The 22,792-nt window shown below is 34.2% G+C and overlaps 1 protein-coding gene across 3 annotated transcripts in view; it reads left to right on the top strand.

Moving 5' to 3' along the window:
* Positions 1-22,792, top strand: part of LOC145246004 (N-acetyl-D-glucosamine kinase-like) — a 238,909-nt gene that overhangs the window by 131,359 nt on the left and 84,758 nt on the right. For all 3 annotated transcript variants that reach the window (XM_080107803.1, XM_080107806.1, XM_080107804.1), the window contains 3 exons: positions 16,167-16,277; positions 16,921-17,033; positions 22,212-22,299. In XM_080107803.1, the coding sequence (XP_079963929.1) occupies positions 16,167-16,277; positions 16,921-17,033; positions 22,212-22,299 (312 nt within the window). The remainder of the gene's footprint in view (positions 1-16,166; positions 16,278-16,920; positions 17,034-22,211; positions 22,300-22,792) is intronic.

Below are 22,792 nucleotides of genomic sequence, written 5' to 3' on the forward strand. Positions count from 1 at the left end.
AACATTTTCTTACCTGGATGGTACAGAACTGTAGCATCGTAAGCCTGTAGTCGCATCAGCATGTTTTGAAGTCGTTTTGGACATTTCACCAATTCTTTTTTCATAATCGCCTCCAGTGGCTTATGATCGGTTAGCACTGTTATCTGTCGACCAAACGTATATTGATGAAACCGTTCACATGCGTAGACTACTGCTAGTAGTTCCTTTTCAATCTGTGCATACCAAGTTTCTGTGTTGGTCAGTGCACGGCTGGTATAGGCTAGGGGTTGACTTTCTTGTAGTAGTGCAGCCCCCATGCCCTTATCACTTGCATCGCATTGGATGATCAAAGATTTGTTGGGGTCATAGTACCTCAACACTGGTGCCTCACTTACTAACTCCTTAATTTTCCCAAAAGCCTCTTCATGGATTTGGGACCATGTCCATGGCACATCTGCCTTCACTAAATTTCGAATTGGGGCCATCACATCAGATATGTGTGGTAGAAATTTTGCCAGGTAATTCACGAATCCAACCAATCGTTGCACTCCTTTCACATCTGTTGGACACGGCATCTCTTTTATGGCTCTTACCTTCCGAGGATCAGGAAGTAAACCATCACTGGTTATTATGTGTCCCAGGAAAGATATAGACGTTTGTTGTAAGTTCAATTTTTCAGCATTCAATCGCATCCCGCGATCACGACATCTCTGCAACAGTTTCCTGAGTTTTAGGTCATGATCAATTGTTGCTTCTTCCATCATTTTACCCTTCCCAATCACCAGAAGATCATCCGCTTTGTTAACCACCCCTTCCAAATCGGACACATTGTTAAAAAGGGTCTTTTGAAATATCTCTGGAGCTGGAGAAATACCGAAAGGTAAAACCTTCCACCGGAACCTACCGTATGGTGTAGCAAATGTTGTTAAGTGACTGCTGACTTCATCAAATTTTACATGCCAGAATCCATCTCGTAGATCCAGGGTAGAAAATACCTTGCTGTCAGCCAGTTCTGGTAGTAAATCGTCCAGTGTAGGTAACTGAAAATGTTCCCTCTTCAGAGCCTTATTCAGTGGTCTTGGGTCTATACATATCCGCAGGCTTCCATTTTTCTTAGTTACCAGTGCTAACGCACTTACCCATGGTGTTGGGTCGCTCACTGGTTCAATAACATTCTTCTTAACCAGTTTTTCCAACTCGACTTTTAGCTTGTCTTTAAGTGCCACTGGTATTCTCCGTGTTGCTGCAACATTTGGTGTTACTCCTGGATCCACCTGCAAATGTACCTCTCCTGGTAATTGACCCAATTCTTCCTTGAATACATCTCTGAAGTCATTGATAATGCTGTCCGAGTACTGGGTGCTGGATTCATTCATTTGGGAAACTTTGGCGACCATTTTGAATTTGTCGTTATTGATTGTGACGAGTTCCATTTTCTGGATTGCATTTGCTCCCAGTAAGGGATGGAAATCCTCTTTCACAATGACAAACTTAACTGCATATTTCTGTCCAGTTTTGGGGTTTATCATTTTAACTCGACACTCTCCTAACGGCTTCACTTCTGCTCCATTCCACATGACAAGGGTCTTATTTGAATGTTCCAGTGTTTTTCCAATCACGTGTTTCACATTCAATATGTTCACGGACGCTCCACTATCGAGCTGAAAAGCAATTAGTTTTCCTTTCACCATCATTTCCGCCTTTATCACCTCTTGACTCACAGCATTCACCTTTTCCTTAATCGTTATGTTGTCTACCTGTTCATAGTCTGAACTACTACTGTCATTTTCCTGGTCCTCATATTGGGTTTTGACAGCCTGCACCTTCTTTTTCCTTGATACTTTGCATTTTGCGGCAAAGTGGTTTTTCCCATTACATTGATAACAGGTCTTGCCAAATGCAGGACATAACTCTTTTCTCGGTCCATGCCGCAGTGCACACGCCCAGCAATCTCTGTCAGTTTGTGCCGATGTCTTTCTCCTTGGTTTAAAATCAACCTTATTCACTCCTTCAGGCCTTAGGATTCTGGACTGGACCGTGGCATTTTCAGACAGCTTACAAATGCCAATACATTTTTGTAAGTCTAACTGTCTTATTTTCAATAATTCAGCTTGTGTCTGGGGGTTGTGTATTCCCAGCACTACCTGATGAAACGCAATTGTCACAAAAATTGCACGTTTTTACTAACGTCCGAAGTGCCGTAATAAAGGATTTCACAGTCTCTGATCCTCCTTGCTTTCTAGAATGAAATACGTAATGCTCATAGGTTTCATTCGTCTCCCCTATAGCGTATTTATCGAATGCCTGAATAATTTCGGTGGGTGTTCTTTCATCCTCAGGTGTTAGAAATTGAAATCCGTAGTAAACTTTCAATGCGTCATCTCCCAACGTGTGAAGCAAAAGTGCCATTTGATATTGTAATGACTGTCTCGTCAAACACGTAATAATGGCGTAGTTATGCCATTTCAGTTTAAACAACTTCCAGTTCGCCGATAAATTATCTTCCATACATAAGGGTGCTGGTGGTCTTATGCCAGCCACTGGTCTGTTTGTTTCTTCCATGCTTCCTTGCGACATTTTTTTTTTCACCACGTGACGTACGTACGAATTACAATTTTAAACAAGAACAATAAAGTTACTTATCTGTTTCTGCAAATAACTTTCCGCTTCTTATCCTTTTGTACATCTTACTTAGACATATCTTTATCCCACTCGCGGCCACCATGTGTCATTATCGAGGATGTCAATAGATTGAATAAGACATAACGACGAATCAGTTTCTATAAAAATGGCGTCTTTATTTACATCTGACAAACATGAGTACACCGGTAAGGGGGCGTAACTCCAGCCGGTGAAAACTCTTGTTCAGTCCCTCATGCAACAGTCTCATTATAACTTTCTGGTGCGCTTTTAAACGTGTAATCCACTGCGTAGTCGTGTATCTTTTCAATTTGTAAGAAGTCTGTTCTTTTTCGCTCCCTTATTGGGTATCGACGTGTTTGGTTAATATCTTTATCAGTAGTTCTACCGTAATGGTTGTCGTTATTAATATTTTCGTTGTTATCGATTAAGATGCTAGGTAATATTTCTTCCCGTTTTCATTCACTGGATCGCCAATTTTTAATTTAATGTATCATTGAATTTTACTTATCTAACCCTTTTTCTGGCATTTTGGGCTGGAAAGTAGATTAAATGTGCTGGACTGTTTTATCGTAACCTATGAAAATACCTTTTTTGCTTTTAGTATTTAGTTTACTAGTATTTTCTATAAATGCAAAACAAATAGATGCATTCTGTTCATTTTAGGTTTTACACCGCAAAACGCTTCATACAGTGTTTTGCCTAATCTTGTATTGAACGATCTATTTCTGATATATGGTGCTGCCATTAAAGTATAAGTCCATAAACTATGCGCTAATTTTGATGCGATAAGTGGACATCTTGTCATCTCAAAAAGGGTTCGCCGTGCCCTTTCAGCGGTGCCATTTTGGAAGGGGAAATATGGTGCAGATTTCTCGTGTTTAATACGGTGGTTGATTAATAGAAGTTCAAAGTCTTTACTAGTAAATTCAGTCCCATTGTCTGAGTGAATACATTTTATCGAGCCGTACGGAGCAATATCAGCTAAATATTTCTTAGTGGCGAGGATAGTGTTGGATTTGCTTTTTAGAAAATAAACTATAATTAAACCGGAAAAATTATCAATAAAGTTCAAAACGTACCTTAGATTATTTCTCCCCATTGGGCTGATTGGACCTGCACAAGTGAGAGAATTTTCGTGGCTTTTTTGTCTGGCATTCGGCTTATATATTTTGTCATTTTCCCCTGTGCACACACATCACAATTTGGGAGATCGTCTGAAGGTATTATTTTCATGCCTCCAACTACATTTGGTAATTTTTTAATATAAGCTGTATTGCAGTGTCCTAGAATTTTATGGCAGGTTTCCAAGTCGTGACAGGCAGTTTTTGAAGGAACCGTACTTTTTAAATAATATAGTCGGTCCTTTTCTTTAATGTCAAATACAGTTCCATTGGGGTATATCAATTTTGACTTGTTTTGGCCAAACTTTATATTTGCGCCTTGTTTAATTGCAACTTGCACGGAAAATATGTCTTGCTTAAATTTAGGTATGAACAAAGCATTTTTTAGAATACAGTTACAGATTTTGCCTTTATTATTTTTTAAAGATATTTTAGCATCGCCTCTTTTCAAGACTATATCATTTATTTGACTACCGTCGGCAAGTTCGGCAAAATGACTTTGTGGATTATAGTTTGAATCAAAATTAATAAAATTAGATTCTTTGATGATAAGGTGTGCTGTAGCACCACAGTCTACAAGGAAATTTTTATCGTTTGTCGTATTGTCAAACTTATATGTGAATAGAAATGTATGTTCTTCCTCAAAGTTCTCAACGTTTTTTTGGAGACCATTTTAGAGCGTTTATATCGACATTGGAAACTTTTGTGGTTGGGTCGTCCACAAATATAGCAGAGAATTTTATTCTTTTTCTTGAGAAAATTAATGGGCAATCAACAATTCCCCCGCTAACCAACAATCACGAGGTTGTTTGCTCAGCAACCGACAAGGCTAATATGCTTGCCAGCCAGTTTGCCTCGAACTCCACACTGGACCCTACCAACCACCCCCTGCCTGACTTTCCTTTGCGGACAGACACCACGCTAGACGATCTAAAAATCACCCCTGCTCAGGTACACGGTATCATAAAAAACCTTGACACTTCAAAAGCATCTGGACCTGATCTCATCCCAGCTGTGATATTAAAAAAGTGCTCAGCCGAAGTAGCTCCAGTTCTCTCCAAACTCTACAACAAATGCCTTAATGAATCATACTTTCCGGGCTGTTGGAAAACTGCTTCTGTGGTACCAATATTCAAGAATTCTGGCAAAAGAACTGACCCATCAAATTATCGCCCATTAGCCTCCTCCCATTTTTCGCCAAAATATTTGAGACCATAATTAGCCATGCTCTAGTCCGGTACCTTACAGATGCTAAACTTCTGACTGACAAACAATATGGATTTAGACAAGCCCGTTCCACAGCTGACATCCTCACTGTAATCTCTGAACGTATATACCATTCACTGGACAAAGCGGGGGAGGGCAAAACGGTAACTCTAGATATATCTCAGGCTTTTGACAGGGTATGGCACAAGGGTCTCCTCAGGAAAATTAAATCATACGGTATCACTGGTAGAATACTTAACATAATTAAATCCTTCTTAGATAAAAGAAAAATCCAGGTTGTCCTCGATGGTCGTACATCTAAACAGTGTGATATAAATGCGGGAGTGGCTCAGGGGTCTATCCTTGGACCTCTATTGTTCCTAATATTTATTAATGACCTCCCCGACAAAACTGCCTCTGAGATGGGTATATATGCTGATGACACTACACTCTTTAACAGGCATGACAGGAAAACAAATGAACACATATCTATAGAAATGGCAAAAACACTAGAGGATGACCTCCAATCTGTAGTCGAATGGGGACATAAATGGATGGTCACATTCAATGCTGCCAAGACTAAACTGGTTTCCTTCAATAATTACAAGAAACCTTCTCTGCCACCAATAGCAATTGCCAGTGACTCCCTGTCTGAGAGTACATCTTTCAAACTGCTTGGCCTAACATTCACAGGAAACATGAGTTGGAACAACTATATTGAAAACATTGCCAGGGCCGCTGCGAAAAAGGTAGGCTCTCTCTACCGTGCTAGAAAACTACTCACACCTGAAAGTATCCTGTACCTCTATAAGGCCACCATTCGCCCATGTATGGAGTATTGCTGTCACATTTGGGCTGGTGCATCTGTTGCTAGTCTCTCGCTCCTAGACGAGGTTCAAAAGAGAGTCGCCAATCTGATAGGCCCTGAACTGGCATCTAAGCTTCAGCCTCTGACCCATTGACGAAACGTTGCATCCCTCTGCCTGTTCTACAAGTATTTTAATGGTGAATGCTCTGACGAACTGCAGACACTTGTGCCCCCACGACGTAGACACCCTCAACAAACCCGACAGGCAGCTAAATCCCACCCGCACACAGTAGAGATTCCTAGATGTAAAAGATCTTTCTACTCCAGTAGCTTCTTCCCCAGAACCGCTAGACTCTGGAATTCCATTCCAGGTTCCTGCTTCCCTAACTGTACTGACATGCAGAAGTTCAAGTGCAACGTGAACCGACATCTTGCTGCCCAAATCCCAACATAGTGCCCAAGTAGTTGCTGCCCCTGATGGTAGCCCCCTACACCAAAGTGGCAATGCACCTTGTTTGGTGTGAAAATGTAATAATAAAAAAAAAAAAAGGTGCGTAATTTTGGAACTTCATGATATTGCTAGATAGTTATTGCTAGAGTTATTAAATTCACTGAAATTTTTGGGTTTGTCTTTTTGCGTTATAACAGTTGTAAATGGTTTAAAATTGGCTGGAAGTCCCTTGAGGATCATTGATATCAACAGACTATCGCTTATTATTTCACGTGAGAGTTTTAAGACATTGGCGGTTGTTTCTGCCCTTATAACGTAGTCAGTAATAGTTTCATCCTTGTTACGTTTCAGAGACGTTAGTTCTGTTATAGGGATATAATTTTCGGTTTCCATTTTGATAAATAATGTTCTCTTAATATATTCAATGCTTTCCGTCCGTCATCCAATGCATCTCTTATAATTAGAGACAGACTTCTATTGTCTAAGCATTGAATCAGTTTTGCAAAAACAGTTGCGTTCTTTTCAAGAAATTCGGGGTCGTTAGGATTCTCTGTTGGAGATTGTATCACTTTGTGTAGTTTTCGAATCCTTAGATACCTCAGAAATTTTACCTGCCACAATTCGAATTTAGATTCCGATCCATCAAAGAAAAGACGATGGCTGGGCACATAACCTGTTAAGTGTTAAGACATTATGTTGAACAGAGTGCAGTCTCGATACTGAGTGTGAAGTAATTTCCAGTAACCAAGATGGCGGCTAAGAATCAGATGCAATTCCTGACATAGCCAACGGCGAACTGATTGAATTCAAAATTCGACAATTTTTATAGTAACTTTGGAACATTTTCATTGGTTGGTTATAAAAACGATTGGCAAAATCATTGGTGTCATAAACATTTTACAGTTCCCCAATGTTTCTCTTAAACTGGGAAAATGAAACTAAAAGAGGACTCAGGAAACGATGGCACAAACTCATCCGATTGAGTATATTTTTTTTTGTATCCTTGGATGAAAGGGTGAATGGGTTTCCCCCCTAACATCTCCCACATTTGGACTCGAAGGAGGGTGGGGGGCAAGAAAGATGAAAAACCAATCAACTATACATGGATCTAAAAATGAAAAAACCCAGAAAAACCAAAAGAACTCACTCTGATGTTTCAGATGTCACCATCTCAGACAGTGAGCAAGAATGCAATCTTGAACATATTGATAAAGAAAACTTCCCAAGATTCATAGTTATTGAAATGTTTAAAGTGCCAAAAATATGGGCACCATAGAGAAGTTTGCAGAGGGCATAAAACATATGGAAAATGTGGTCTAAAAGAACCCACATGGAAAATGAATGCCTCAATGAAACTAAATGCCCAAATTGCCTGGAAAACCATCCAGCATACTCCAAAACATGCAAAATCTTCAAAAAGGAAAAAGAAATTATGGAAGTAAAATATAAGGAAAATATATCGTTCCCAAGGAACATGGTAGATTCCTACCAAAAAGTAAACACCTATGCAAACATAACAAAAAATTGAAGCCAAACCAACCAAATAAACTACCAAGAGTTACTCAATAAACTAGTTTCTGAGCTCAAAAATCTAATTCAAACTTTAACAACAAACCAAACTGAAACTAACTAGAAACAAATACTAGTATCCTTGAAAACTCAATTAAGTGACCAAAACTAAAAACAAGCTCCAAAGAGCAAAATAGAATCCGATCAACAAAACTACTAATAAACCAATGTGAAAGATCCAAGTCACGAACAAGGACAAAAGCAGACATTAAACACACAATATCAAGAAAGATGAAAACAGAATAGGGAAATGCAAAACTCTTTCCAAAAACCAAAATAAATAGAAACTGTATTAATTGAAAATGAAAATAAATTTGAACTAATCGAGATCGAGAGTCGAGAAGGACACATAAGACAGAGCCAATCAACCCCCCCCCCAAAAAAAACTCAGCAAGATTTCTTAGGTGAGACATAGACACTAACAAGAGACACACCCCCTACATCCAAAGAGATGGAGATAGACGAGAACTAAAAAAAGATAACTAAACCCAAAACACCCAAATAACAAACTAAAATACAAAACATGACACACAGAATCATACCAGATAGAAATGAAACAAATAATATAATCCAGTGGAATTGTCATGGTTTAAAGGCAAACCTAAATGAGCTCACTATTCTACTCAATAAATTACTCCCAGTAGTAGTCTGTCTCCAAGAAACCTTTGACATTGGATGACAATACAAAAATTAAAAACTACAATCGGTATAACTATATACACAATACTGGTCTCAGAGCCTCTGGAGGTACATCAATCCTTATTAGAAATGACATACTCCAAAGTCAAATACAACTTAATACTAAACTACAGGCTACTGCAATAAAAGCAACGCTCCACAAAACCATCAACACTTGATCACTATACATACCACCAATGAAAGTATCACAGAAACAGATCTGAGTAAACTAATACAGCAACTTCCAAAGCCATACATCCTTATAGGAGATTTAAACAGCCATAATGAGTTATGGGGAAGTGAAAAAATAAGCAAAAGGGGAAAAATTATTGAAAATATAATAAATAACGAAAACCTATATCTCTTTAATGATAAAACACACACTTATTTACACCCAGGAACTGGTACATTCACATCAATTGATTTAACATTGTGTGATCCAACACTTGCCTTGGATTACAAATGGAATGTACTAGAAGAGCCATATGGAAGTGACCACTTTCTCATTACACTTGAAAACAATGATCCAATGCCAAAAAATAAAATACCCCAATGGAACTTACAGAAGGCTGATTGGAAAAAATTCCAAAATTTATGCTGGACTAAACTAACATCGGATAATAATCCAAACCAAAATAATACCATTTATTTTACGAATACACTGTATAATATTGCTGAGGAATGCATTCTAAAAAGCTCTACCTCCCTAAAACATAATAAACCCTGGTTTGACGAAAAATGCAAAGTAGCCATCAGAACTCGTCGAGCTATACTAAGAAAATTCAAAAAGAACCAACGAAAGAAAATCTCGGTAAATATAAAAACAGTAGCGCTAAAGCTCGCAAAACCATTAAAGAATCAAAGTGAACATCATGGAAAAACTAAATAAATAAATACAAATAGTAAAAAGGTCTGGACATGATCCGAAAAATCTCGGGGGGGGGGGAAGTAACAGCAACCCTACTAAACACCTGACCTATAATAACCAAAAAATTACTAGCAAGAAAGAAAGAGTAGATTGTCTTGCTGAAACTTTTGCAAAAATCTCCTCCTTCAAAAACTCTAACAAAAAATTCCAAATTATTAAGGAAAAAGCAGAAAATGAAAACCTCCAGTTTCAATATAACCAGGCATTCTCTAAAAGTGAATTGAAAGTATCCCTAAGCAAAGCTCATAATTCAGCTGTTGGCCCTGATCAAATCCACTATCAATTCATAAAATAACTTCCTGATACGTCTACAGATTACCTACTACAAATATTTAATGATGTTTGACAAAGTGGCAACATCCCTGAAATATGGAGGCAGGCCATAGTAATCCCTATACCTAAATCATCAAAGGACTCTACAAATCCCATGAATTACCGACCTATATCAATCACTAGCTGTATTTCCAAAATAATGGAAAGAATGATTCACAGCAGATTAGTATGGTACCTTGAGACAAATAATCTAATTACAGATAATCAATTAGGATTTAGGAATGAAAAAAGCCCCATAGACCACCTGATTCGGCTAGAAACCTTCATCAGAGAAGCCTTTATCAAGAAAGAACATCTTATGGCAGTCTTTTTCAATATTGAAAAATCATGACTCTGCATGGAGGCATGGCATTATAAAGGATCTACAAGAACTAGGATTAAAAGGCAGAATGCCCATTTTTATCACAAATTTTATAAATGATAGACAATTTAATGTACGATTAGGTGATACCCTATCCATTAGTAAAAAGCAAGAAATGTGTGTATCACAAAGAAGCATCCTGTCCGTCACACTTTTTAGCATTAAAATAAATAACATTGTTAAGAATATAAATGTAGGAACAGAATGTGCCCTTTATGTAATTGATTTCGTGATCTGTTATAGATCAAAATATATTCCAAGAATAGAACGCCATTTATAACTGTGTCTCAACAAAATAAATGAATGGACAACAAAAAATGGTTTTAAATTTTACAAAAGAAAAAACAAAAGCCATCCATTTCTGTCAAATCCGAAAAATGCACCATGACCCAATATTGAAACTGGACAATGAAATAATACCTATAGTTGATCAGTATAAATATTTGGGCATCATCTTTGATAAAAAGCTAACATTCATTCCTTATATTAAATACCTCAAACAAAAATGCAACAAAGCCATCCAACTCTTAAAAGTAGTAGCCCATACAGACTGGGATGCAGACAAAGACTCAATAATTAAATTTTACAGATCCCTTGTCAGATCCAAGTTGGATTATGGATGCTATATCTATGGATCCGCAAGAAAGTCCTACATAAAGGAATTAGACATCACCAAGGGCTAAGATTGGCTCTAGGAGCCTTCCCCACCTCCCCAGTGGAAAGCTTATATGTAGAAACAGAAGAGAAAAACTAGGACTACAATATTATTCAAAATTGGCTTCATGTCTAACTAATTTGCCTATAAATGTGTCTTCCACCCCCAATACAAAAACCTCTTTGATAGAAAAGAAAATGCTATAAAACCATTTAGTGTACGTATGGAAGAATCCATAAATAAAGCCCAGATAGACATTACAACGATACACAAATCTGTAAAACTTAAATATCCTTCCTGGCTAACAAAACAACCAAAAATAATATCAGGCATAATTAAGTATCCTAAAACAAAAACCAATCCAATCATATATCAAGAAAAATTCCAAATAATTAAAGATAAGTATTCCAAACACTCAACAATTTATACAGACGGTTCAAAAGATGGAGATAATGTTGGATGTGCAGCCATACACAATAAAACAATCCTAATCAAAAGATTACAAGACAAAGCATCGATCTACAGTGCTGAAGTATCAGCCATTGGTATGGCACTCGATCTTATAGAATCTTCTAAAGATAAACAATTCATTATCTGCTCAGATGCCAAATCAGTACTTAAAACACTAGAAAACAGGAAACCAACGAACCTAATAATCACCAAAACCCTAAATAGATAGTGGAAAGTCTGTAAAATGTTTTTGACTCCTGAGACGAATGGATTTGCCAATCATTTTTATAACCACCGGCTGTGCTAAACAACCAATGAAAACGTTTCAAAATTATTATAAGAATTGTTGAATTTTGCATTCAATCAGTTCGCCGTTAACTACGCCACGGACCACATTTGATTCTTGGCCGCCATCTTGGTTACTGATCTGAACTACGCCGCCATCTTTGTTCAACACAATGTCTCAAAACTTAACAGGTTATGCGCCCAGCCATCATCTTTTCTTTGACGGATCGGAATCTAAATTAGAATTGTGGCAGGTAAAATTTCTGGGATATCTAAGGATTCGAAAACTACACAAAGTGATACAATCTCCAACAGAGAATCCAAACGACCCCAAATTTCTTGAAAAGAACGCGACTGTTTTTGCAGAACTGATTCAATTCTCTGATTATAAGAGACGCATTGGATGATGGACGGAAAGCATTGAACATATTAAGAGAACATTATTTATCAAAAGGGAAACCGAAAATTATATCACTATATACAGAACTAACGTCTCTGAAATGTAACAAGGATGAAACGATTACCGACTACGTTATAAGGGCAGAAACAACCACCAATGCCTTAAAACTCTCAGGTGAAATAATAAGCGATAGTTTGTTGATATCAATGACCCTCAAGGGACTTCCAGCCGATTTTAAATCATTTACAACTGTTATAACTCAGAAAGAAAAACCCAAAAATTTCAGCAAATTTAAAGTGGCATTGCGCAGTTACGAAGAGACTAATCGTATGCTCGTGGACAATAATAACTCCAGCAATATTATGAAGTTCAAAAATGCTTCTCAAATGCAGACACCACCAAATTACGCACCTCACTGCAACGTGTTCTCCAAAAGGAATTTTTCCAAGAAAAAGAATAAAATTATCTGCTATAATTGTGGACGACCCAACCACAAAAGTTTCCAATGTCAATATAAATGCTCTAAAATAAACTCTATAAAAAACGTTGAGAACTTTGAGGAAGAACATACATTTCTATTCACATGTAACTTTGACAATACCACAAACGGTAAAAATCTCCTTGTAGACTGTGGTGCTACAGCACACGTTATCACCAAGAAATCTGATTTTATTAATTTTGATTACAACTTTAATCTGCAAAGTCATTTTGTCGAACTTGCCAACGGTAGTCAAATAAATGATATAGTCTTGAAAAGAGGTGATGCTAAAATATCCCTAAAAAATAATAAAGGCGAAAACTGTAACTGTATTCTAGAAAATGCTCTGTTCATACCTACATTTAAGCAAGACATATTTTCCATGCAGGCTGCAATTAAACAAGGTGCGAATATACAATTTGGCCAAAATAAATCAGAATTTATATACCCCAATGGAACTGTATTTGACATTAAAGAAAATGCCCGACTATGTTATTTAAAAAGTATGGTTCCCTCAAAAACTGCCTCATGACTTGGAAACCTGGCATAAAATTCTAGGACACTGCAATACAACTGATATTAAAAAATTACTAAATGTAGTCGAAGGCATGAAAATAATACCTTCAAACGATCTCCCAAATTGTGATGTATGTGCACAGGGGAAAATGACAAAAGAAATAAGCCGAACGCCAGACAAAAAAGCCACGAAAATTCTCTCACTTGTGCATTGTGACTTAGTAGGTCCGATCAGCCCGATAGGGAGAAATAATCTAAGAAACCCAAAAAGAAAAGCATGAACAGTCAAAATCACACCAAAAAAAAAAAATTGTAAATTGTCCCGGGCACGACATTAAACTGCGACCATTTCTACCTTACTAACCAAATTAACCAACTAATACCTAACAATGTTTCCAGTTTTTGTTAAAAAAAAAAAAGAAAAAAAAGTCACTTGATAAAACTTTCTTTTTTGTATCTTTTTTTTGGCAAACATTTGTATAAAAACAAAAAAAAATGTATATTTGTGAATTTTTGTGCATATGTTAATATATATTTAAAAAGTATTCTATTTGTATGTTTATATATATTTGAAAAGTGTTTATTTTTATATGTATCAAAAAAAAAAAAACTCAATGTCATAAGAAAAATGGCTTCTTTTTGCACACATTATACCATAATACCATAGTTCTTTTTGACCAATGAGAATAAAGTCAAATTCCCAATCATTTTTATAACCACCGGCTGTGCTAAACAACCAATGAAAACGTTTCAAAATTATTATAAAAATTGTCAAATTTTGGATTCAATCAGTTCCCTGTTAACTACGCCATAGACTGCATTTAATTCTTGACTGCCATCTTGGTTACTGATCTGAACTATGCCGCCATCTTTGTTCAACACAATGTCTCAAAATTTAACAAAGTCTATATGTAGAAACAGATGAATCCTCATTGTCACTTAGAAGAGAAAAACTAGGCTCCATGTCCAACTAATCCTGCCTATAAATGTGTCTTCCACCCTCAATACAAAAACCTCTTTGATAGAAAAGAAAATGCTATAAAACCATTTAGCCTACGTATGGAAGAATCCATAAATAAAGCCCAGATAGACATTGCAACAATACACGAATCTGTAAAACTTAAATATCCTGACAAAACAACCAAAAATAATATCAGACCTAATTAATATCCTAAAACAAAAACCAATCCAATCATATATCAAGAAAAATTCCAAATAATTAAAGATAAGTATTCCAAACGCTCAACAATTTATACAGATGGTTCAAAAGATGGAGACAACACTAGATGTGCAGTCATACACAATAAAACAATCCTAATCAAAAGATTACCAGACAAAGCATCCATCTACAGTGCTGAAGTGTCGGCCATTGGTATGGCACTCGATCTTATAGAATCTTCTAAAGATAAACAATTCATTATCTGTTCAGATGCCAAATCAGTATTCGAAACACTAGAAAACAGGAAACCAACGAACCCAATAATCACCAAAACCCTAAATAGATTTGATGATATTCCTAATGATAAAAACATCCTTTTTTTTGTTGGATACCCAGTCATATCAACATAAAGGGTAATGACAGAGCTGACAAAGCAGCGAAAGCAGCATTAAATTTGACCCCAACCAAAGATCCCTCATGCCGATCTAAAACAAACCGTTAACAAATATATTAGAAACACATGGCAACAGTCGTGGAACTCCTGTACTAAACACAAGCTATACCAAATCAAGGAAACCATATGAAAACAGAAACCAAACAAAAAAAATGACCAGAAAGGAGGAAGTTATAATAACAAGACTCCAAATAGACCAGACCTCTATAACACAATCCCACCTACTCAAAAAAGAAGCCCCACTCTTCATACCCTGCCAGGAACCGTACACCATCAATCATATATTAACAAGATGTGAAGACTTGAAAACAAACCGACTGAATCTATTTAATGAAAAAACTGTAAAGGACATATTCACTCATGTAGACCCAACTACCCTTCTCAAATATTTGAAGATAACAAAGTTATTCAACAAAATTAAAAAACAAACAAAAAAAAACAATATTTTATCTAACTATATAAACATAGACACTGAACACCAGATACATACATAAAACTTATAACTATTAATGTATATGAAAAAAAAAAAGACTCTGACATTAAATGACCACATAGGTTGATATGCCGTAAAACAAACCAATCGATCAATCATTCTTGTTTTATACATGGATTAAATATGTAAAAGAATCAAGAAAATGAGCAAAATTGATCTGCACAACAAAATGTGCCTGGTGTGTTTTACATTTTCTCCAGTAGCTTATTCTACTTAGACCCACATACTGTCTACAGAAGCACGACTTCAACTAAAAAGAACCTTTCCTTTTAGCTTGAGTTCATTTCTAAAATGTCATACATTGTTTAGCATTAGAATAGGTCAAAAATCCTATTTCATTATTTTTCAACTGTTCAATCACGAAGGAAAAAATGATTTATTTTACAAAACGTTTTGTAAATTAATAAAAATTTTTTATAAATAACCTTTTTTTAATATAAAAATTTGTGCATATTGTTTTTTCTATAATTCATACATTTTATGAAAGAAGTGTGTAAATATACATTTTATTTAAGTGTGTAAATTTTTTTCGTTTTATAATTAAAACATTTTAATTAAATGTGTGTATAACATTTGTAAAGGCAAACATATATATTATTTTGTTTATAATTCAACCGGAAGTAAAAGAAGGCAAAATGATTTCTTTTGGTTGTTGTTAATCCTGAGTTGCCTCAATTATAATTGATCCTGATAATGTAATATAATTTTTATATTCTCAACCTTCTGTCATAAATGCAAGAGCCAGGTTACTGTCATCATCATTACAAAAATATTTAAGTTCACAAATTATTCATACCTTGATTGATTGATTACTTTGAGCTACATTTCTAGTACATTCTCACAGCCTAAGCAATTTTCAACTATTATTTAAATTTGAATCTTAACTTATTGATTAGCTTTTTAATGAAAAAAAAATTTTTTTTAAATATTTCCTAATACATTCTATTACATTTTGTATTATCTGGCTTGGATCATTCTTAATGCAATTTGTATTTTTCATAACTCTGTGTTAGAGATATAAAATTATTAACGATCTTCTGATACTCATGCAAAAGATGCTGGTAGTTATGTGTTTATTTCTGGTTATTCGTTGTTTCTGCACAAAACAATTGTCAAGAGTTTAAAAATATGAGTAAAAACTGGAATTAAAAATACTATTGTCATATATATATGTGTATTGTTATTCTTATTTATTTCAGGTGGGATTGTGTTGATTGCTGGCACAGGTTCTAATTGTCAGCTGATCAACTGTGATGGTACAATGCATCGTTGTGGAGGATGGGGTCATTTATTAGGAGATGAGGGATCAGGTAATAAACACTCTGGAATTTTTCAGTTTTAATTTCACTGAAAATTCAGTTTTTGTAACAAGTTGTTAATCATTATAATTTCTTTTAAATCTCCATTTTTATTTCAATCAAACCATATCATTTTTAATTAAAATTTAAACAGATTTCCTTAAGTTGTTATAATTTTGACAAGTTTATACAACTACATTCACTTTTTTTATTCGACTATTAGAATTAATACATTCAAATATCTTTATTCATGATATATCAACAGTTTTCTCAATTATTTTCTAGAATAATTTATAGTTTACATTTCTTTTATGAAAAAGAGATTAACATTAAATTATGAAATCTTGATTATTTTGATTGTCAATTTGATCAAAGAAGCTTTTTATTCTTTACTAAACGGATTTTATTTGACTAATTTTAGATACTGTATCATTTCTATATGTCGAGCAAGTGATTATTGTTATTACTAGATTATTTTTATTGGGTAAAATCAATTCGCTAAAAAAGAAATCTCTTGTTCTCAACAATTTTATTGAAGCTGGGATGTTTCACATATTGTTTATCTTTAAGGTAATATAATAATTATAGTTTAACTAATAATTATTAAATATAGTTAAAATCATCAGTCATTAACATTGTGTTTTCTTATCTTTAGGTTACTGGATTTCAGCACAAGCATTAAAAGCATATTTTGATCATGAAGATCAATTGGAAGTTTGTCCACATGATGTGGCTTATGTCAGAGACGCCATGTTTAGATACTTCAATGTAAGAACATTTTTGTGACATTTGAAAAATGATTGAAATAATTTAACTTAAATTGCATTAAAATATTCTTACTTTAATGGAGATTGTGTGTATGTTAAATACCACCAAGTCATTATATTTATTTAGCAATGCCTGCTATTAAATATCCCCAATCGTGCTATTTATTTACTGCTGTTGACATGATATTTTTTTAATAATATTTCAAATTTTAGTTGCAAACATGCAGATACAAAATCTCCAATAATAAATATTTTTTTAATACTCTTGCATTAAAAAAAAGTTATTTCCAATTTTTCAATTGCATCTTTTTTTTTTTTTTTTTTTTAATGAATTTTGCATGGCATAATTTTATGTGAGATGTGTGACTTCTCTAAAAGTTAAAAAAATACTTTTATAAAAATGTCACCAAAAGGAATTTCTTTTTAAATACGTAAACATTGACATAAAATTTAGAATTTTGGATGAGTATTTTAGCTCATGTTTTTGTGAAAAAAAAATTTTGTTTCAAGATTTATGTTGTTAGAAAGTATTTGAGAACAACTGCCAAGATTTATTTTTAAAAAACATCTTGGAACTGTCTAAAATAAAAAGGATGGCTATCAAATCAATTAATATAAACTTCAGGAGAATTCTAAAAATTGTTATTTGACTTTGAAAACAACTTTTGCACTTGTCTATTCATGGTATGTTTCAAACATTTTTCTTTTCCATTTTCTATAAATTAAATTACTTTTCTTGTTACATATATTATGGATGTTCTTCTTGCATCAATTATCTACAGCGACCATGTTAAAAGAAATTGTGATGAGTTGTTTATTCATAATTTTTAAAATCTATGACTTCAATGGTTTTATGCATTATAAAGGTATTTTTAAATAGTCCCCAGCAGCATTTTTAGGATTCCCCTATGTTTACTAATAAAACTCCTTGTTCAGTTTTTAGCAGAGGTGTGACAATGTTGATTGATTAAAAAGGGTTGATATGCCACAGACACAAACATTGGGATTCAGACATGGAAAAAAAAAAAAAAAGAAAAAGTAGAAAGTGAAAGTTTACTGAACTGTAGTAAATGCTTGTGGGGGAGTCAAAACAAAAAAAAAACGGTTGATAAAAAAAATATTCTGTTTTTTCTTGAGATATTTTGGGCCAAAGAAAGAAAATATTAATCTTAATAAAGAGAGAACCTTATTAATCACTTATCCCATGGATTCTGGAAATAAAAATTGGTTGATGTTTTGATGAAAAAGTAATGGCCTTTATCCAGGCATGTTAAATAAGGTGGTCATATCGCATAAATCCGCTGGGAGTCTGATCTTGGGGGGTGGGGTGGAGGTATTTGACTATTTGCTTTTTTATCATAAACAGGACAAGAATCTTGGCCAATATTGGAACAAGAGTAATCAATAATGTAGGCAAAACAAGAAACAAAGCAAACTGATCAGTGCTGCTTATATTGAGACTGAATTTCTGAAATGTGTTAAATGGTAAAATTGCTTAGCAAAAACTAAAAAAGAGATGACACATAACTTGACAAGATTGATAATTGAATGGTTCCACATGGTTGAAATTTTGATAACGAATTAAACACAGAAGAATTGTGGTTGATGTAAATTTAGCAAATGCTTTTGTGATTTTGGGAACTGGACCAAAGGGAGAGGACCCCTCCTCCCTATCATGGTAGCAGAGAGAGATGAAAAATAAAAGGAAGGGCAGGATGTAAATCCATTGACCATTCCAGTGTAAAAAAGGCAGATACTCGTATTATGGCATCATTTCTCGGGGAGTGTTACTTGGTTGAGGAATGTCCTGGGAACGCAACCAGCTCCCCGGGTGTTAGATATGCACATGGAAACAGCAACACAATGGGTCGATATGTCGGCTGGCATGGGTCGCTTCTCTAGTCTTCATTGTGTCATCGCAGGCAGCATTTCCATCGTCAGCAGGGAACGCATACGGAAATTTAATACTTGTATAGAAACAGCGAACAGATGCATTTTTATAAAAAATATATAATTTATTAAAAATTTAACAAGAAGCATATTCAGTCGACCTATTGCGTGCACAGTGAACTACTATATCCCGCGTGTATGGGGTGAAAGCTTCAACTGTTTAAAACAATACAATCATATTTAATTCTCTCTTTCAATGAAGAAAGAGAGGGAAAGGGAATGAAAGAGAGAGAGAGAGAGAGAGATGTTTCATCGCCCATATTTTGTTTTTCAAATTATAATGTCAACATAGCTTAACTTTGATTGTGCACTGGATTCATAAACACCTGTCAATCTTCATGCGCCGACAGTTCAACCTTTGAAAAATGTGTCCTCACTGAAATGTGTGTGTTTGCCTCCACACAGGTGCAGACCAAGTTAGGCACAAGGTTTATTAATGTAGAAGCCCCTAGGGGCGCTTTTTACTGTGCCGCAGTATTATTAGAACCAGTAAGTGTGGCAAGAAGTTAAAACAATAAACTTTATTTGAGAATTATGAGTTGATTTCTATCAATAGAGGAGCGGAGTCATCCACAGCTAATTCTTTATATAAATCAAGGCATAAGTGAGCAACCCTGACTCAGCTCTACTTGTCCACCGAATCCACACCATTAAGAGAGACTGAATCTCAACTTAGGGTTTATATCACTAAGCTCGAAAATCGCCTTGACTGAGTGCTGTCCAGATATTAAGAACCTAAAGGACTTGTGAATGATTAGAGTTGTATAATCTTTGAATGAATATTTATTGTTACTTTATCCAAAAAGACCAGTCATCAACATGTTATTCTTTCTTCTTTTGGTTTGACATTTGCTCCCCGGTGGTACAGACGTTAGTGTCCAGTGCCAGACGATTTGCCCCTTAGATCTTTTCACAATTGGGGAGACTGATGAGTTGTTGGATAAAACATTTCAAAACCCAGAGTATGTGCCAGAATGCTGCCAGAAACTAAGTGTCCAACTAGAACTCAGAATGGACGAATTTTGTGGTATCACTCACTGGACATTAGTGAATTTTTTTATTTTATTATTAAATGCCAAATTTTCAAATTATAAAAGAAGAATTGCAAAAAAAAAAATTCTATATTTAGAGAGGATGTAAATTTAATGTAAAATATAAAATGATTCTGTTTATTTAAAGTAAAAACCAGTTGAAAAATTGGTAAGCAATATTTTGGGGGAAAATCCTTCCAAATTCTACTTGGTATTTTTTTAATAACAATTTAAATGAACTTAATCTATGTTGAAGCTGATTAATACTATATAGGTGACTATTTGAGAATATTAGGCACTGTAAGCATTCAGGTAAGCAGGTATGAATTTGAATATAATTGAAACACACTTTTGTTTGTTTCAATCATTATCAATTGCCTGTTGGCATGTTAACATCTTGGATTGCTGATTGAGTGAAAATGCATTATTTTATTAGAAATAGAACAAAAACAGTAGAAAACAACATTATATATATATATATCCCAGCTACGGAAAAATAGCTCCATGCATACTTTGGCTAAGGGAGGAGTAAATCCTGACAAAAATCTGGATAGACAGATGGTGAAGCACTGCAACACCTTTCTGGCAACTCCTGTACCTGTGCTGGCTCCAAATTTATTGGTTTGCCTTTCTATCAGACTTTGCAACACCAAGAGGAGGACCCTGCTAACTGGGCAAACCTAAGTCTCCTTATCACCTGCCTAGGCATGTATCTAAAGATGCAACTCCCAGTTTTGACTGTATAGCCACAGTAGCATGCAGTGCAAAAAGCCATTGTCTTCTGAGGCAGAAGGTTACCATTATGCTACCTAAGGGAGATGAAAATCTTTGCCATACACAGTTCCAGGTCATCTTTGAGCAAGGTGTAGCACATGTTAATCTCCCTCTGATATTGGAAAAATATCAGAGGTTTACAATACGAGATGTAGATGAGGTTCCTCAGTCATGATGAAGGCAATCCATCTAAGAAAGACTTTGTTTCAACAAAAAAAAAAAAAATCCCATTGACCATGTATAGCAATCTTCTAGTAATGGTGTCACAAACAAAACACCCACTTCCAATTTGTCAATTTGTAGTACGGAAATAGTAAGGCTCAGAAAACTATCATGAGGATGATTATGTCAGTGTGCAATTTGGTCTAATTGAGACAGTGAAACGTAATAAAGAATTGTTATCAATGTGTGTGATTGAAACCATTTTTGAAATGAAGATATCTTGTCGTTTCTTGTTTGCCCTTTGACAATGGATGTTAATTATGGATGTGTTTATTTAAAGATTTTTTTAATTCAAAAAAGATTTTTCACACAAAAATTCTTTTTATAAATCAAATACAACTTTGGTCTAGAATAAAAGTGCTCTCCAAAATAATTTTTTAAAAATTCAAAAACAAGCCATTAATTGTTTTATTCAAAAACTTGATAAAATTCTAAAACTTGTGCTATTCAATTAAAAAAATCAATAACACAAATTTTATTTATTATTTAATTTGATCAAATTTTTTAAGTAATTTATTTATGAATTGACATTTGAATAAAACTTGAGTTCAACATAATATTGTTCTTGTTGAAATTGTTTTTATTTCTCTCTTTGAAATATTCTTTTTGTGAATTTTTTCAAGAAAAAATTGTGCCATTTTGCATCAACTTTGTTTTTTTTTTTCATATACGTAACATGCCAATTAAAAAAAGAGTCTTACATAAAAATGTAAATTTAATTTAAAATTGTAGTAAATCTACTTCTAAGCTAAAAATATTTTAATTTTCAAACTCAGATTTATGTGTTCATAGATTTATATGTTCATAGATTTATGTGTTCGTAGATTTATATGTTCGTAGATTTATGTGTTCGTAGATTTATATGTTCATAGATTTATATGTTCATAGATTTATATGTTCATAGATTTATGTGTTCGTAGATTACTCATGAACTGTTATTTGTTCCACTTTGATTTTATTCGAAATTCATGAACTGTGATATACCACTTAAGAAATTCTTCTTTCATAATTAAATATAATCTAAAAGTATTATTATTTTAAATTATATTTACTACATATATTTCTTAACAAGGTTTACTTGGAATTAGAAATGAAGAAATAAGTTTAAAATTACAAGTGTAAATCATAATATTTAAAAAAATTCCATTGAACTGAAAAATATCATTAAAGTTGAAAAGTAAATCTTTTTTTTTTTATTGCAGATTAATGACCGAGCGAATTTGCTACATTATATTTACACTGACTTTAAGAAATCCAAAATTGCTGGATTTTGTCTTGAAATTGTAAAAGGTATGGGCATATTTATTTAAGGGATGCAGAATTTTCTTTCTATTAAATATCTTTTGTATTTTTTAAAGCTTTGTTATAAAACTGTAAGTACAATTCTAATGTAGATGCATATGAAAAAAAAAAAATTAATGAAAACAGAAAATCTTTACTTTCCAAAAGTCATAATTAGCCAAAAGTTGAACATTGAAAACTGATGATTATTTTTTAATGTTGATCGTTAATCATGACTATAAGTTATGATTCTAAGATCAGGATGGCAATTGATACCCTAAATTCAGCTTTGCTGTTGATCGAGATGTCACAAAAACATACAGATTATATGCCAGTGAGAGTGGTAGCCATTTACTAACTCCTTTCTGAAATCACAAAGAAAAAGAAATAATTGAAATAATATTTGTTTAAACACTAAGGAATTTACATAGGATTAAAATTGTCTTATTTCATAAAATTTGTTATGTTACTGTATTTTATAAATATTTTAAAGATGGAACCA

The sequence above is a fragment of the Euprymna scolopes genome, chromosome 23 (genome assembly GCF_053919585.1).
Source record: "Euprymna scolopes isolate OS-2025 chromosome 23, ASM5391958v1, whole genome shotgun sequence".
Lineage (NCBI taxonomy): Eukaryota > Metazoa > Mollusca > Cephalopoda > Sepiida > Sepiolidae > Euprymna > Euprymna scolopes.